We start from the raw sequence: 14174 nt of genomic DNA on the forward strand, positions 1-14174 counted from the left end.
AAAACTTAATCTTGGAAGCTGACTTCCAGAGTGACAATAAATTTAATGCGTTTTAAGCCACTGAATTTGTGGTAATTTGTTACAGCAGCAATAGCAAACTAATACAATCACCAAATGGGAGCATGGAATATGAATAGAAAATAAGGATTTATAAAGACATGATAGTGAAAGAATTCTTATGTTGGATCTGAGAAAACTAGGACTTTGCTATCTTGACACCCTTATACATGATATGCAAGTACAACTACATTAAACCCCAAACAAAGTATCAGTTGTCCCTCCCATCCCCCCTAAAAAGAAAAAATATATATATTTTATTCATTTACTTATGTGAGAGAGAGAGAGAGGGAGTGAGAGAGCCAGAGGCAGAAGCAGGCTCCCCATAGAACAGGGAGCCCAATATGGGACTCAATCCCAGGACCCTGAATTATGACCTGAGCTAAAGTGACTGAGCTTAACTGACCGAGCCACCCAGTTGCCCAAAAGAAAATTTTAAAAGAAAAAATATACACAGCAGTATCTAGAAACATGTTGTAATTAAGAAAGGTATATATTCACTCTGTATTGAGTCAATAATGTGTACTTCTAGATAATTTTACAAAAAGGATTCTCTTGGGATCCCTGGGTGGCTCTGCTGATTAAGCATCTACCTTCAGCTCAGGTCATGATCCCAGGGTCCTGGGATGAGTTCCACATCAGGCTCCCTGCTCAGCGTGGAGTCTGTTTCTCCCTCTGCCTGCTACTCCCTCTGCTTGTGCTCTCTCTCTCCCTCTCTCTCTAACCAATAAATAAAAGCTTAAAACAAACAAACAAACAAAACACCTAAGGGGCGCCTGGGTGGCTCAGTGGGTTAAGCTGCTACCTTCGGCTCAGGTCATGATCTCAGGGTCCTGGGATCGATTCCCACATCGGGCTCTCTGCTCAGCAGGAAGCCTGCTTCCCTCTCTCTCTCTCTCTGCCTGCCTCTCTACTTGTGATCTCTGTCAAATAAACAAATAAAATCTTTAAAACAAAACAAAACAAAACAAAACAGGATTCTCTTATTCCATAAGAATATAATGGTGGAAGTCATAAAAGAGAGACAGCAAACCCATTTTTAGAACCAATGACATTTCTGGAAGAAAATACTATGTATGCCTGACACATTAGGAAGTTTGTGTGGTTTCGTATGGGAACAGAATGAAATGAAAACAGATTCTTTTTTTTTTTTTTTTTTTTTTTAAAGATTTTATTTATTAATTTGACAGAGAGAAATCACAAGTAGACAGAGAGGCAGCCAGAGAGAGAGAGAGGGAAGCAGGCTCTCTGCCGAGCAGAGAGCCCGATGCGGGACTCGATCCCAGGACTCTGAGATCATGACCTGAGCCGAAGGCAGCAGCTTAACCCACTGAGCCACCCAGGCGCCCCTGAAAACAGATTCTAAAAAATTATCAGCTGCTACTGAATAGCTAACCACATGATATCATCAATAATTTCACTCAGCTGGCCGTATCTGTCATAAATTTGTTATGATTAACTATGTAGTTCGTAATGAACAAATGCCTGGATTTCCTAACATTTCCATAATGGCCTTAAGGAATAATGCCCCACAGCACACCGAAGCAATATAATCCTATTACATAGAATATCATTATCGTTATTAAATAGAGTATCGTTTCAGTGTTAGAAGTAGTACTGTGACAGCTACATGGAGACTGTAGTTCCAAGATTCATTTGTAAGTAATTCTAGTAAGTCAGTAAGGCAGATCAATGATGAAGAAATTCATTTGTGAAGTTCTGGTCTTACAAAATATTTCATAGTTGAAAAATAAGGTTTATTTTACTAAATTCCAAACATTTATTCTCACTTCCAGGTAAGGAACTAAAACACATTATGTTCTCTCCAGAATGTAAGACTTTATTATCCTCTTCAAGTTAGAACTACATCAGTCTAGATCAGTTTCTTTAGCAAGATTACACATCTCAAGAATCTTGCATTCTACTTCCTTATACTTTTCTCTACTTTTCAAAATGGGTAAGGTAGTAATAGGATTAAGTGTGGCTATTACAGAGTGACTCTGACAAGAGACAAGTTATTTCTTGCACGTAAAGGCTGGAGGTAGGTAGTTGCAGTGTCTTCTCTGCCCGAAGAGGAGGAGTTGTCCCAGGTTTGGAAGGACATTCACACTCACAGGACCCAACAGGCCTTATGGGAATGAACCCAGCACCAGACTCACTTAACTTCATAGGAAACAGCACAGCAGCACAATGCTTGTTTCAACAGGAGGCTCTACTCTGGCCCCCAAGTGTCAGCTCAGGTGTAAGGAGACACGATCGTTTGGGTGCATGCAGAAGCCATGCTGGCTTAGAAACTTCAGCTTCCCCAAGAACTAACATCTCTTGAAACAGCCATGAGTGCTGCTTTCAGGAATCTTTGTAATAAGAAACCTAATGCTTGGGGCGCCTGGCTGGCTCAGTCAGTAGACAATGCAACTTATGATTTCAGGGTCATAAGTTCAATCCCCACGATGGGCATGGAGTCTACTTATAAATACAAACAAACAAAGTCTGTATTTTCCAATGGGCATTTATACTTGTCATAGTCTTTCAGGTCTAGACACAATTTACCCATAAGGGGTCTTTTTTCTTTTTTTTTTTTTTTTTTTTTCAGCAGGCTCCATGCCCAGTGTGGAGCCCAACACAGGGCCTGAATTCATGACCCTGCGATCAAGACCTGAGCTGAGATCAAGAGTCAGACACTTCACCAACTAAGCCATCCAGGCACCCCAATAAAGAGTCATTTTTAATCACAAACAACATTGCCTCACATCACAGTTGACATTCAATTATTACCTTGTCTAGTAGATTTCCAGAAACAATGCCAAAGGTAAACTTGAAGCCATTTCACCATGGGGAAAAAAGAAAAGATTTATTAATCTTTATTCCTGGCAGTCCAGGGCAGCATCATATCAGGATCGAACCTTCTATCTTGTTGCTCTGCCACTCATGGCTTCTATTTCCAAAGTTTCTTTACAGTTCAAAAAGCCTACTGAAGCTCTAGCCACCATGTTCCAGCAGGGGAAAAAAGAGAAGTTGAACTGGCCCATCTCTCTTTATGCCTTAAAGTTTAAGGAAACTTTCCAGAAGCATCCATCACTCAACACTTATAATTCCATATCACTGACCAGAACTTATTCATACGGCCACATATTTACACATATATGGATACGCAATGGATAACATATATGGATACACACCAATAATTCTCGGATTAGAATTAAGGAAAGAACAGATACTGGGTCAGGTAATTAGCAAGGTGGGTCAGAGATAGGACGAAGCAAAAGAAGGAAGAGATTTACCAGCTTTGAAGAGAAGAGGACCATAAGCCAAAGAATGCAGACAGCCTCTAGAAGCTGGAAATGGCCCTCAGATGACAGCAAGAAAATGGAACACTGATCCATCAATGGCAAAGATTTGAAATCTGCCAACAACTAAATGAACAAGGAAACAGTCTCCCCTACCCCTCAACCTTGAGAAAGGAATGAAGTCCTGTCACCATCTTGATTTTAACCCAGCCCATGTCAGATAGCTGATTTACAAAACTATATAATAATACACTTGTGTCATTTTAAGCCACTAAGTTTGTAATAATTTGTGATGGATGCAATAAAAAAACTTATACACTTACCTTAATAAAACTTCCAATTTAAAGAAATTTAAAGAAGGGTCCCTATAGTCATTTATACCAGATTTTTAAAAATTCAATTCATATCTGGTCCTTAACAACTCTGGTATATTAAATTGTGCTATGATCAGAAATGCACGTATAGACAACAAAACTAGTAATATAGTGAACTGAAAGCCACACGATTATTTTATATAAAAACTCCAAAAAGTTCATTATTAGTTATAATGAGAAACATTTCATCTAGGAGTGATTTCCTAGACAGTATCTTGAGTTTCCATAAAAACATAACCTTCTGTCTCAGAAGAAGGGATATCAATTAGAGGACCAGAATTCTCTACTTCCAAGTTCAGTGATTTCCCCTGTTCATAACCCAGGTTTGAATTATTTTTCGTTGGAATCTCTTGGTCTTCCAACTCCAAGGATTTATCTGAGGCTGGAGTTACGTCGTCATCTTCATTTTCATGCAGAAAGCTACAAATCATGTTGGGTCTATAGGAGAACTCATTGTCCTTGATTTGCAGCCATTCCACACCACCTAGTGAGGGATGGGAAGACAAACAAGAAAGAAATATGTAAAAGGAATTTCAGTTACTTACATGTATTTCTTTTTATTTTTTTATTTTTATTTATTTTTAATTTTTTTTTTAAGATTTTATTTATTTATTTGACAGAGATCACAAGTAGGCAGAGAGGCAGGCAGAGAGAGAGAGGAGGAAGCAGGCTCCCCGCTGAGCAGAGAGCCCGATGTGGGACTCGATCCCAGGACCCTGAGATCATGACCTGAGCTGAAGGCAGCAGCTTAACCCAGAGCCACCTAGGCACCCAATTTATTTTTAATTTTTTTTTAAAGGAGGCTCGATGTCCAGTGTTGGGCCCAATGTGGGGCTTGAACTCAGCAATGCTGGGATCAAGACCCGAACTGAGATTAAGAGTCAGACACTCAACCAACTGAGCCACCCAGGCACCCCTCTCTTTAAATTTTCATCCTATGAATACATGTCAAACTAAAGCCTCAACATAAACCAATGAACATGGTGCCATGACTACTGATAAACAATCACATTATTTCCATCTTACATGGAAACCCTGGAAGGCCTGTACTATATGCAACATCAAAATCACTGTAAGTGATATAGAGCCAATAATATTGTAGAAGCTATATGGTCACTATATTTATGGTGAGCACTTTGTAATGTATATAATTACCAAATCACTATGTTGTACACCTGAAACTAATATTGTGTATCAATTATATTTCAATTAGAAGTTTTTTTAAAGGTTTTATTTATTCATGAGAAAGAGAGAGCATGAGCAAGAGAGAGCACACAAGCAGGGAGAGGCACAAAGGGAGAGGGAGAAGCAGACTCCTCGATGAACAGGGAGCCCAACCCAGGGCTTGATCCCGGAACCCAGAGATGATGACCTGAGCTGAAGGCAGACGCTTAACTGACTGAACCACCCAGGTGCTCCTCCAATTAAAAATTTTCTAAAAATAATTGAGACCACAAAAAAAAAAAAAATCACTGAAACTAATCAACTTCAGTTACTATTCAAGCCCCTTTTCCTGAGTCCCAATTCCTAACTCACTGAGATAATCTGAGTTCTCACTGCCACCTCAAGCATTATAGAAGTCTTTCACTTCCCTATAATTTTCTCCTCAGTTTCCGTAATAGATGATACTACCCTATCATCTTTCAACTCAACACTCACACGTCATTTTGAGTTGGAACATCCAACTATAAGACACCTCTCCAAAACAGAAACCAAAACAACAACAACAAAAAACTTGAAAAAAATTGTTGCCCGTTTCATACTTCCAGTCACAGCCCTAACCCACCCACCGCTATAATCAAGTATTGTTTCAATAATGCTAGTAATTTGGGGGCGCCCAGGTGGGCTCAGTTGGTTAAGCATCTGACTCCTGGTTTTGGCTCAGGTACACTCTCAGGGCTGTGGGACTGAGCCCTGCATCAGGCTCCATAATCAGTGGGGAGTCTGCTTAAGATTCTCTCTCCCTCTCCTTTTCCTCCCCCCCTGCGCCTCCCCTGTGTGCACTCTCTCTAAAATAAATAAATCTTTTTTTTTTTTAAGATTTTATTTATTTATTTGTCAGAGAAAGATCACAGGTAGGCAGAGAGGCAGGCAGAGAGAGAGAAGCAGGCTCCCTGCTGAGCAAAGAGCCCGATGCGGGGTTCAATCCCAGGACCCCGAGATCATGACCTGAGCTGAAGGCAGTGGCTTAACCCACTGAGCCACCCAGGTGCCCCCTAAAATAAATAAATCTTAAAAAAAGAAAAATGCTAGTCCTTTTTTTCGTTTATCCTTATGACCCCTTCAAATATTTTCAATGGATCCTCATTAATTTCTATAGCAAGTCTGAGCTATTTATGTCATCTTCAAAATGCAGATAGAGGGGTGCCTGGGTGGCTCAGTGGGTTAAGCCTCTGCCTTCGGCTCAGGTCATGATCTCAGGGTCCTGGGATCAAGCCCCACATCAGGCTCTCTGCTCAACAGGGCACCTGTTTCCCCCTCTCTCTGCCTGCCTCTCTGAATACTTGTAATTTCTCTCTCTGTCAAATAAATAAATAAAATCTAAAAAAAAAAATGCCATCAGAGATCTCTAAGATACGGCAACTTACCTTTGCCACCCTGTTCACACTTCCCACTGCTCCTATTCCCCACCATAAACCAACTCTTCTGTGACAATTTGTTGAAACATCCTTACAGCTGATGCCATGTCTTCTAATACTACTAACATAAAATATCCTTCTATCAAAAGCTGATTAGTCCTTTTCTCTCTAGTCAGCTTCAACTATTCTCTCATTGGTTTCCCCATCCAATAGCATCATTCCCCTAGTCACCAAGTTCAAAACCTTGAAGCCATCAAGCCTATTCTGATATTTATCATGATACGTGGCACATTCCAAAGACTGAATGAAATGGGTGTTGAGTCACATTCATACGTGTGTTTCAATGGGATTTAGAGTGCAAATTCCCAGAACATGAGAACCTCATCTTTTTCTATTTTGTTCTACCTGCAGCATATTGCCGTGGTTGGTCGCCAGCCTCCAAGTTGGTCCCCAAAGGTCTTCAGGTGGTATTCCTACCCCTGTGTCATCTCTCCCCATAATGAACAGGAAATGGCAGAAATGACAGAATGTGACTTGTAGGCTGGTTCATAAAACATATTGTGGCTTCTACCTTGTTCTCACGGATCACTTGATCTGGAAGAAGCCAGCTGCCGTGTCAGGAAGGCCCTCAAATGGAGGCCTCCTGCTAAAAGATGGCACAAACCATGCGAGGGAGCCATCTTCTATTTAGATTTTCAGGTCACTGCAACCCAGCCAACATACTGACTGCAACATCAAGAGAGACATCGAGCCAGAACTGCCTGGCTAAGCTGATCCCCAAATTCCTCAATCATGGAAACTGTGGAAAATATCTTTGTTGTTTTTTTAAACCGTTAAGTTTAGAGATAATTTACTATGCAGCAATACATAACCAATACAGCCTTGACTAGTTGGCTAACTAATTTATGCAATTAAGCAAAATACCATTATCTTTGCAAAGGCCTATTAGATTATTAAAGACTGCAGAAAAGAAAATTCTACAACTTTCTTCTCTAAAAAAGAATAAATAGGGTGCCTCAGAGGCTCAGTGGGTTAAAGCCTCTGCCTTCGGCTCAGGTCATGATCCCAGGGTCTTGGGATTGAGCCCTGAATCAGGCTCACTGCTCAGTGGGGAGCCTGCTTCCTCCTCTCTCTGCCTGCCTCTCTGCCTACTTGTGATCTCTGTCAAATAAATAAAATCTTTAAAAAAAAAAAAGAATAAAAAATAAAAAGAATAAATAATAGCTAACCTATCTCATATGTAACTACCTTTCAAAATCTTTCTGGAATTTCAAGTACCTCTTTCTTCCTGTTCTTTTCATAGTGTTAAAAAGGAGGATAGTTTTGTGATATACATGTTAGGAACAAAGTTTTTTATGTGTAATTGGTATAATTAATTTCTACGTGATTAATGTACTTTTAAATGTTTATTCCTTAAAACAGAATAAACCAAGCCATAAATATTCACCACTAGAGTTCTGTTTTTGTTTTTTTTTTAAAAGATTTTATTTATTTGTCAGAGAGAGATGGAGAGAGAGTAAGCACAGGCGGACAGAATGGCAGGCAGAGGCAGAGGGAGAAGCAGGCTCCCCACCGAGCAAGGAGCCCGATGTGGGACTCAATCCCAGGAAGCTGGGATCATGACCTGAGCTGAAGGCAGCTGCTTAACCAACTGAGCCACCCAGGCGTCCCTAGAGTCCTGTTTACACTAGAGTCCAAAATGTGTCTTTGAGCAATGAAGTTTTTTTTTCCTTTTCTCAAATTATGTGAGTTTTTAAAAACTGAAGGATAGTTGCGGGGCACCTGAGTGGCTCAGTCGGTTAAGTGTCTGACTTTGGATCAGGTCATCATCTCTAGGTGCTGGGCTCAAGTCCTATGTCAGGCTCCCCACTCAGTGGGGAGTCTGCTTTCTCTCTTCTCCTATCTTTGCCCCTCCCCCTGATCATCCTCTCTCTCAAATGAATAAATAAAATCTTTAAAAAAAATTGAGGGTGGGGGCGCCTGGGTGGCTCAGTGGGTTAAAGCCTCTGCCTTCGGCTCAGGTCATGATCCCAGGGTTCTGGGATCGAGCCCCACATCGGGCTCTCTGCTCCGCAGGGAGCCTGCTTCCTCCTCTCTCTCTCTGCCTGCCTCTCTGCCTACTTGTGATCTCTGTCAAATAAATAAATAAAATCTTTAAAAAAAAAAAAAATTGAGGGTGCCTAGGTGGCTCAGTCAGTTAAATGTCTGCCTTCAGTTCAGGTCATCATGACCACAGGTCCTGGGATCGAGTCCCACATACGGCTCCCTGCTCAGCGGGAAGCCTGCTTCTCCCTCTGCCTGCTGTTCCCCCTGCTTGTACTCTCTCTGTCTGATAAATACATAAGTAAAATATTTAAATAAATAAATAAAAATTTAAAAATTTTTAAAAATTGAAGTAGAGTTGACATACAATGTGATGTTAGTTTCACAGTGATAATTAGTTTCAGGTGTACAACACAGTGTACAATACAGTGATCTGAAAAGCCTATAAATTACTCTATGCTCACCACATCTGTAGCTACCATCTGTCACTACCCAACACTATTACAATACCACTGACTGTATTCCTCATGCTGTACCTTTAACGCCCATGACCTACTCATGTATAACTGGAAGCCTGAATCTCTCACTCCCCTTCAACCATTTTGTCCATCCTACAGCTCTCCCCTGCTCTGGCAGCCACCAGTCTGTTCTCTGTATTTATGGGTCTCTTTCTGATTTTTGTTTATTCGTTTGTTTTTCTTATAATCCACATAATTGAAATCATGTCTTTCTCTCTCTTATTTCACTTAGGAGCAATGAGCTTTTAAACTATCAAGTGATTATCTGTTTATCTCCACAAACATGTGCGTGCTATGGCTGCAAGAAGCACTAGACTAAAGTCTCCACTTCGGGGTGACCACTGGAGAAAGCTCAGTGGATGGGTGTTAAGAATGAAACTCAGGGGGCGCCTGGATGGCTCAGTGAGTTAAGCCTTTGCCTTCGGCTCAAGTCATGATCTCAGGGTCCTGGGATTGAGCCCCGCATTGGGCTCTCTGCTTCGCAGAAAGCCTGCCTCCCCACCTCTCTTTCTGCCTGCCTCTCTGCCTACTTGTGATCTCTGTCTGTCAAGTACATAAATAAAATCTTAAAAAAAAAAAAAAAAGAATGAAACTCAGGTCCAACAACTGTGGTTTTACAGTCCCTCCCTAACATATAAAGCTAGCTTCTTCCAGTTATTAGCTTCCTGGGGAAGGCTGCCACACTGCCACAAGTTTCTAGGAGATCCTCTAGGGTTTCACTTGAAAATCCAGATTCTATCATCTCCACTCACAAAGAACTTTTAATTACAGGAGGGGTGTGGGTAGTGGTAGCTGTTGAATTCCCTAGGGGTTAGAAATCTATCAAGGTTCTTGACAAACTCCTCCTGATTTTTTCCAGTGCAAAGGAGATAAGAAATTTCTTAAATGTCTCCAGTGCCCTTTGCTACATTAAAGTTCAAATGAATTTTTTTTATTTTATCTTTTTTTTTTTTTTTTAAAGGAGGCTCCATGCCCAGAGCAGAGCCCAACATGGGACTCAAACTCAGCCAGGAGATTAAGAACTGAGCTGAGATCAAGAGTCAGAAGCTCAAATGACTGAGCCACCCAAACGCCCCTACAGTTCAAATGAATTTTAAATCTATATCTGGTACTTTTCAGGGAGCACTCTTGATTTCCATAGAACATAGTTGTTACTACAAGGTATGTCCTGGCAGCAATGTGTCATTGTCAAAGCCAACAGTAAATCACCTACTTTCAGAGAGCTAAGTGAACTAACCTATGTTTTCTTCTCCTTCCTTCTTTTCTGTCAAAAGAGTTCTTGTCATGCTGAGTTTCTTCATTGTATGGCATTTATATTTCAGCACTGTTTTATCACTGCCTTCTGTATCACCTAGAACATAAAATGAACTCAATTATTTTACTGTTGATGCCACCAAATAATCATGTTAAGCCTCAGTAATTCCAGCTAAAGGGTCAGACTGAACTACTTCCTGGTGAGATAGTGTAGTAAGTTCAAAATTTAACTCATCCCTCCTGCTCCCAGTAAAGAGAAATGACAGATAAAATACATAACAACTGAAGGCAAAACTAGACCCCAAAACAACATCTCCAGAGGACCAAAACACAAAGCTGTGCATGAAGTTAAACCTATCGGCCTGCTAGGCTCCAGCCGTGAAGCAAGGAAGTGGGACCAGGAATGCGGCCTTACAGGGTCATGAAGTCTCAGATTCTACCACTCAAAATGAAGCATCAAAGTCAGATTTACTACTTGAAGCCAGTCTGGTGTGAGGATGTTCTCAATCATGAAAGAAGACTGAGAGAAAACCTGCTGCCCGAGGTTATAGCTTTACAGGAAACTGTGGGCACAGGCAAGAGAGACGATAAGGCTCTGAGCTGGAGGTGTGAAGAACACTGGAAACTTCCACATGCTGCCATAGGTCACTGACACTACACTTCAGAAAGGATCCTAGCACTACCTATTAGGGTGAACCACATGAAGCCGTCCATACTCAGTTCAAATGGGTAATTTCATATGGTTAAACCTAACACACACTCAGCAATCAAATAATTCCATTTCTAAGTGTATATCTTAGGGCCATTTTTGCATCCATGCACGAGACACAAAATACTCATGGCAGCATCTCTGCAGTGAGTTAAAAAGTATAGTTCAGATTACAGGCTCTGGACCACACCACCTGGGTTCAAATCCTGGCTCTGTCTCTTACTTTGTGTATGACCTTGGGAATGTTATTTACCTCTCAGTGCTTCAGTTTCATCAAATATAAAATAAAGACAACCATGGTATCGACCTCACAGACTTGTGATGAAGATTAAACGAGTTAATACATGTAGCATTTAGAACAATGCCTGACATAGAGTAGGCATTCAATAAATTTTCATAGTTATTAATTACTGGTGAAATAATTACTATGTAACTAATTACATAGTTATTAATAATTACTGGTGAAGAATACACTGTGGTATGGTCACAAATAGAATACTTAGCAACAGGGAAAATAGAACCTACCAATTGTATAAATCTCAAAACCTATCTGTACCTGAAAAAATATATACAATGATACATATAATATGCTATAATTTGTATCAAGTTTGAAAATACACAAAAAAATGCTACTACTGTCTGTGGATACATATCTATGTAATACAAAATCAAGTAAAGAAAGAAAAACATCAAATTCAGAAAAGTGATTACCAAGAGAGGAAGGGCATAGGTTTAGAGAGGGTTATATACAAGGCTTCAAATGTATCTGGAATGTATTTTAACTACCTGGCAAAATGGTAGGATTTGATATAGCTAGACAATGGGCACATGAGATGTTTAACTACTGTACAAAAGTAAGCTGGCAGTATTTCATAGTAAAAAGATTTGAGTCAGCAACGCACACACTTACCGGGCTCAACATTTTCTTCAAATATAACACAGGTCCCAAGAGTGTCTGCAGAAAAGTTGAAGGCAATTTGTTGAGAAATAAGAGTAACTTTCTCTGAAAATCATATAAAAAAAGGAGTTTCATCTGTGACAGCCTCCTACCTTCATACTCTCCAGCAAAGACATAGCTGTCCACTTGCAGAATGGGCCTCTCAGTGTCAATTCCCTGCAACAGAATACAAAGTCATTAAAAAAAAAATCATCATTAGAAAAAGCCTTGCAGGGGAGCCTGGGTGGTTTAGTGGGTTAAGCATATCCAACTCTTGATTTCAGTCCAGGTGGGTCATGAGATCCAGTCCCACCTGGAGCTCTATGCTGGGCATGGAGTCTGCTTAGGATTCTCCCTCCCCCTTTCCTTCTGCTTCTCCCTCTCCCTCTATTAAAAAAAAAAAATCCTTGAGGGGTTGGGTGCAATAGGTAAAGATAATCAAAAGATACAAACTTTCAGTTATAAAATAAGTCCTGGGGATGTAATGTGCAGCATTACTCTACTTAATAATACCATACTGTACACTTAAAAGTTGCTAAGAGAGTAACATCTTAAAAGTTATTACAACACAGTGCCTGGTGAGCTGTCTGTAGCGTGCAACTCTTGATCTTGGGGTTGTGAGTTCAAGCCCCATGTTGGGCACAAAGCTTACTTAATTGGAAAAAAAAATACTCATTACAAAAAAAAATTATAAATGGATATTAGCTAGACTGACTGTGATGATTATTTCCTAGTACATACAACTATTAAATCATTATGTTGTACACCTGAAATATAATGATGTATGTCAATTACATATCAATTAAAACCAAAAAACAAAGAGCCTTGCTACCAAGGAGAGTGATCTCCAAAACTGGGGAACCTCCGGAGTTTGTCCTAGCAAGTGCAAGGTAAGCTAAAAATGCTCTGATCACTGCAGTTACAATCTGAAGAATGCTGCATTCGTAGCCAAGCAGCAAGGTGTATTTCAATCAACATCCTCAAGTTAAGGTAAGAACAGAGAAAGTTTTGTCAACAGTAGCTCAAAGATTTTTATGTAAAGTGATAAACAGATGGTAACATGACACCACAGCTCAAGTCAACAGCAGAGTGTGAGGTCTTGAAAGTCTTTTCTTAGGTTGCCTCCCTTCTCCAGTTAATCTCTGCATGCACATAGGAAGAGCCTGTCTGCATTGTTTTCTCTCCCCGCTCACTACCTAAAACAAAGTATTTTTTTTTTCGAAATATACTGGTTAATAACAAAACGCTACCTCCTCCAAATCTTTAACTCTCCCCAGGCACACATTCAGACACTCAAGCCAACTATGGCATTTTCTCCTATTTGCTCCCATAGTCCCTCTGTGCTTCTCTCTGATTGTCCTTAGCATCCAGCGCTTTGTCACGAGGAATAGATCTTTGGGGATACGTGTTTCACTGTTCATTCTTCTTTAAATGTAAGAAAATCTACGGAAATCACCCAATGCAACTAGACTCACCAAAATCTTGCATTTATTTTCACATTTTGATAGAAACTCTGAATCAATAATGCCCGACAACTCCACCAGAACCAACTGCTCCTGGTAGAAGAAAAAGAGGCGTTAACGTGCTAGCGCGAGTGTGTAGGAAGAAGCAGTTAACAAGCGAAGCCAAAAATCCCCACGGCAGCGATCCCAACCTTGGCGAGCACCAGGTCCTGCTTTGAACGAGAGGACGCAAGCGACGCTGCCTAAGGTAACGTCCTCTACTTCCCCATTTACTACCGTCTGGCAGCTAGGGCGGAGGCCCGGGCTCTCCCTCCCGCCAGCCGCGTCCCGACTAGCTGCCCCACACGCCGCCCCCGCCGCGCAGGCCGCGGTCGTGCCACTCACTGCTTCCTCTTCTTCTTCTTCTTCTTCTTCTTCTCCGTCCTCCCGGATCCGCTCCTCGGTGGCCGCCATGATTCCTCACCATTTCGGAACCTCCGAGTCGCTGGCCACGCCCTCCGCCACCGCCATCTTGAGTACGGGCAGGTCGGGCTGCGGCTCGGGCCCCGCAGACAGCTCCTGCCAGAACGTGAGATGGCCGCCCCCGTGCCCACGTGGAGGAATGCTCCAGGCCTCCTCCTCGTTCCTTTCTTGAGAGAAGGAGCGCGGCTCCGGGGGAGGCCTACTGGGGCAGGCCTGTGACCAAGGACACTCTTAGGCTATCGGCCTGGGGAGGGGGAGAGGGCTGCGGAGGGAGAGAGGATAAAGAAGGTGCAAGCAAGGAGACAGCCATGTGAGAGGGAAATGAAGAGGCCTCAGTTTTGGCCAGACTCAGCATTTCTTAAAAGGAATTTTTTTTTTCTAAGATTTTTATTTATTTATTTGACAGAGAGAGATCACAAGTAGGCAGAGAGGCAGGCAGGCAGAGAGAGGAGGAGGAAGAAGCAGGCTCCCCGCGGAGCAGAGACCCTGGG

At 41.5% G+C, this 14174-nt stretch overlaps 1 protein-coding gene across 1 annotated transcript; it reads right to left on the reverse strand.

Moving 5' to 3' along the window:
* Positions 1-1876: 1876 nt before the first annotated feature.
* On the reverse strand, positions 1877-13761 carry GTF3C6 (general transcription factor IIIC subunit 6). The gene is made up of 6 exons (XM_004753512.3): positions 13606-13761; positions 13234-13314; positions 11872-11935; positions 11732-11776; positions 10096-10209; positions 1877-4202 (listed from the first exon to the last, which is right to left on the reverse strand). Exons 1-6 carry the CDS (start codon positions 13672-13674, stop codon positions 3922-3924), a joined length of 654 nt encoding a protein of 217 aa, XP_004753569.1. The 5' UTR covers positions 13675-13761; the 3' UTR covers positions 1877-3921.
* Positions 13762-14174: the final 413 nt, after the last annotated feature.

The sequence above is a fragment of the Mustela putorius genome, unplaced genomic scaffold (genome assembly GCF_011764305.1).
Source record: "Mustela putorius furo isolate JIRA1106 unplaced genomic scaffold, ASM1176430v1.1 tig00000450_pilon_pilon_pilon, whole genome shotgun sequence".
Lineage (NCBI taxonomy): Eukaryota > Metazoa > Chordata > Mammalia > Carnivora > Mustelidae > Mustela > Mustela putorius.

Bases quoted from the DNA above. Each gene is read 5' to 3' on its own strand.
- GTF3C6 (XM_004753512.3), bottom strand. From the start codon at position 13,674: ATGGCGGCCACCGAGGAGCGGATCCGGGAGGACGGAGAAGAAGAAGAA. The intron at 11,777-11,871 runs GTAGGAGGCTGT...ACTTTTCTGCAG, and splicing joins CTTTGCTGGAGAGTATGAAG to ACACTCTTGGGACCTGTGTT. The intron at 4,203-10,095 runs GTTAGTTCACTT...ATCCCTCACTAG, and splicing joins GGAAGGAGAAGAAAACATAG to GTGGTGTGGAATGGCTGCAA.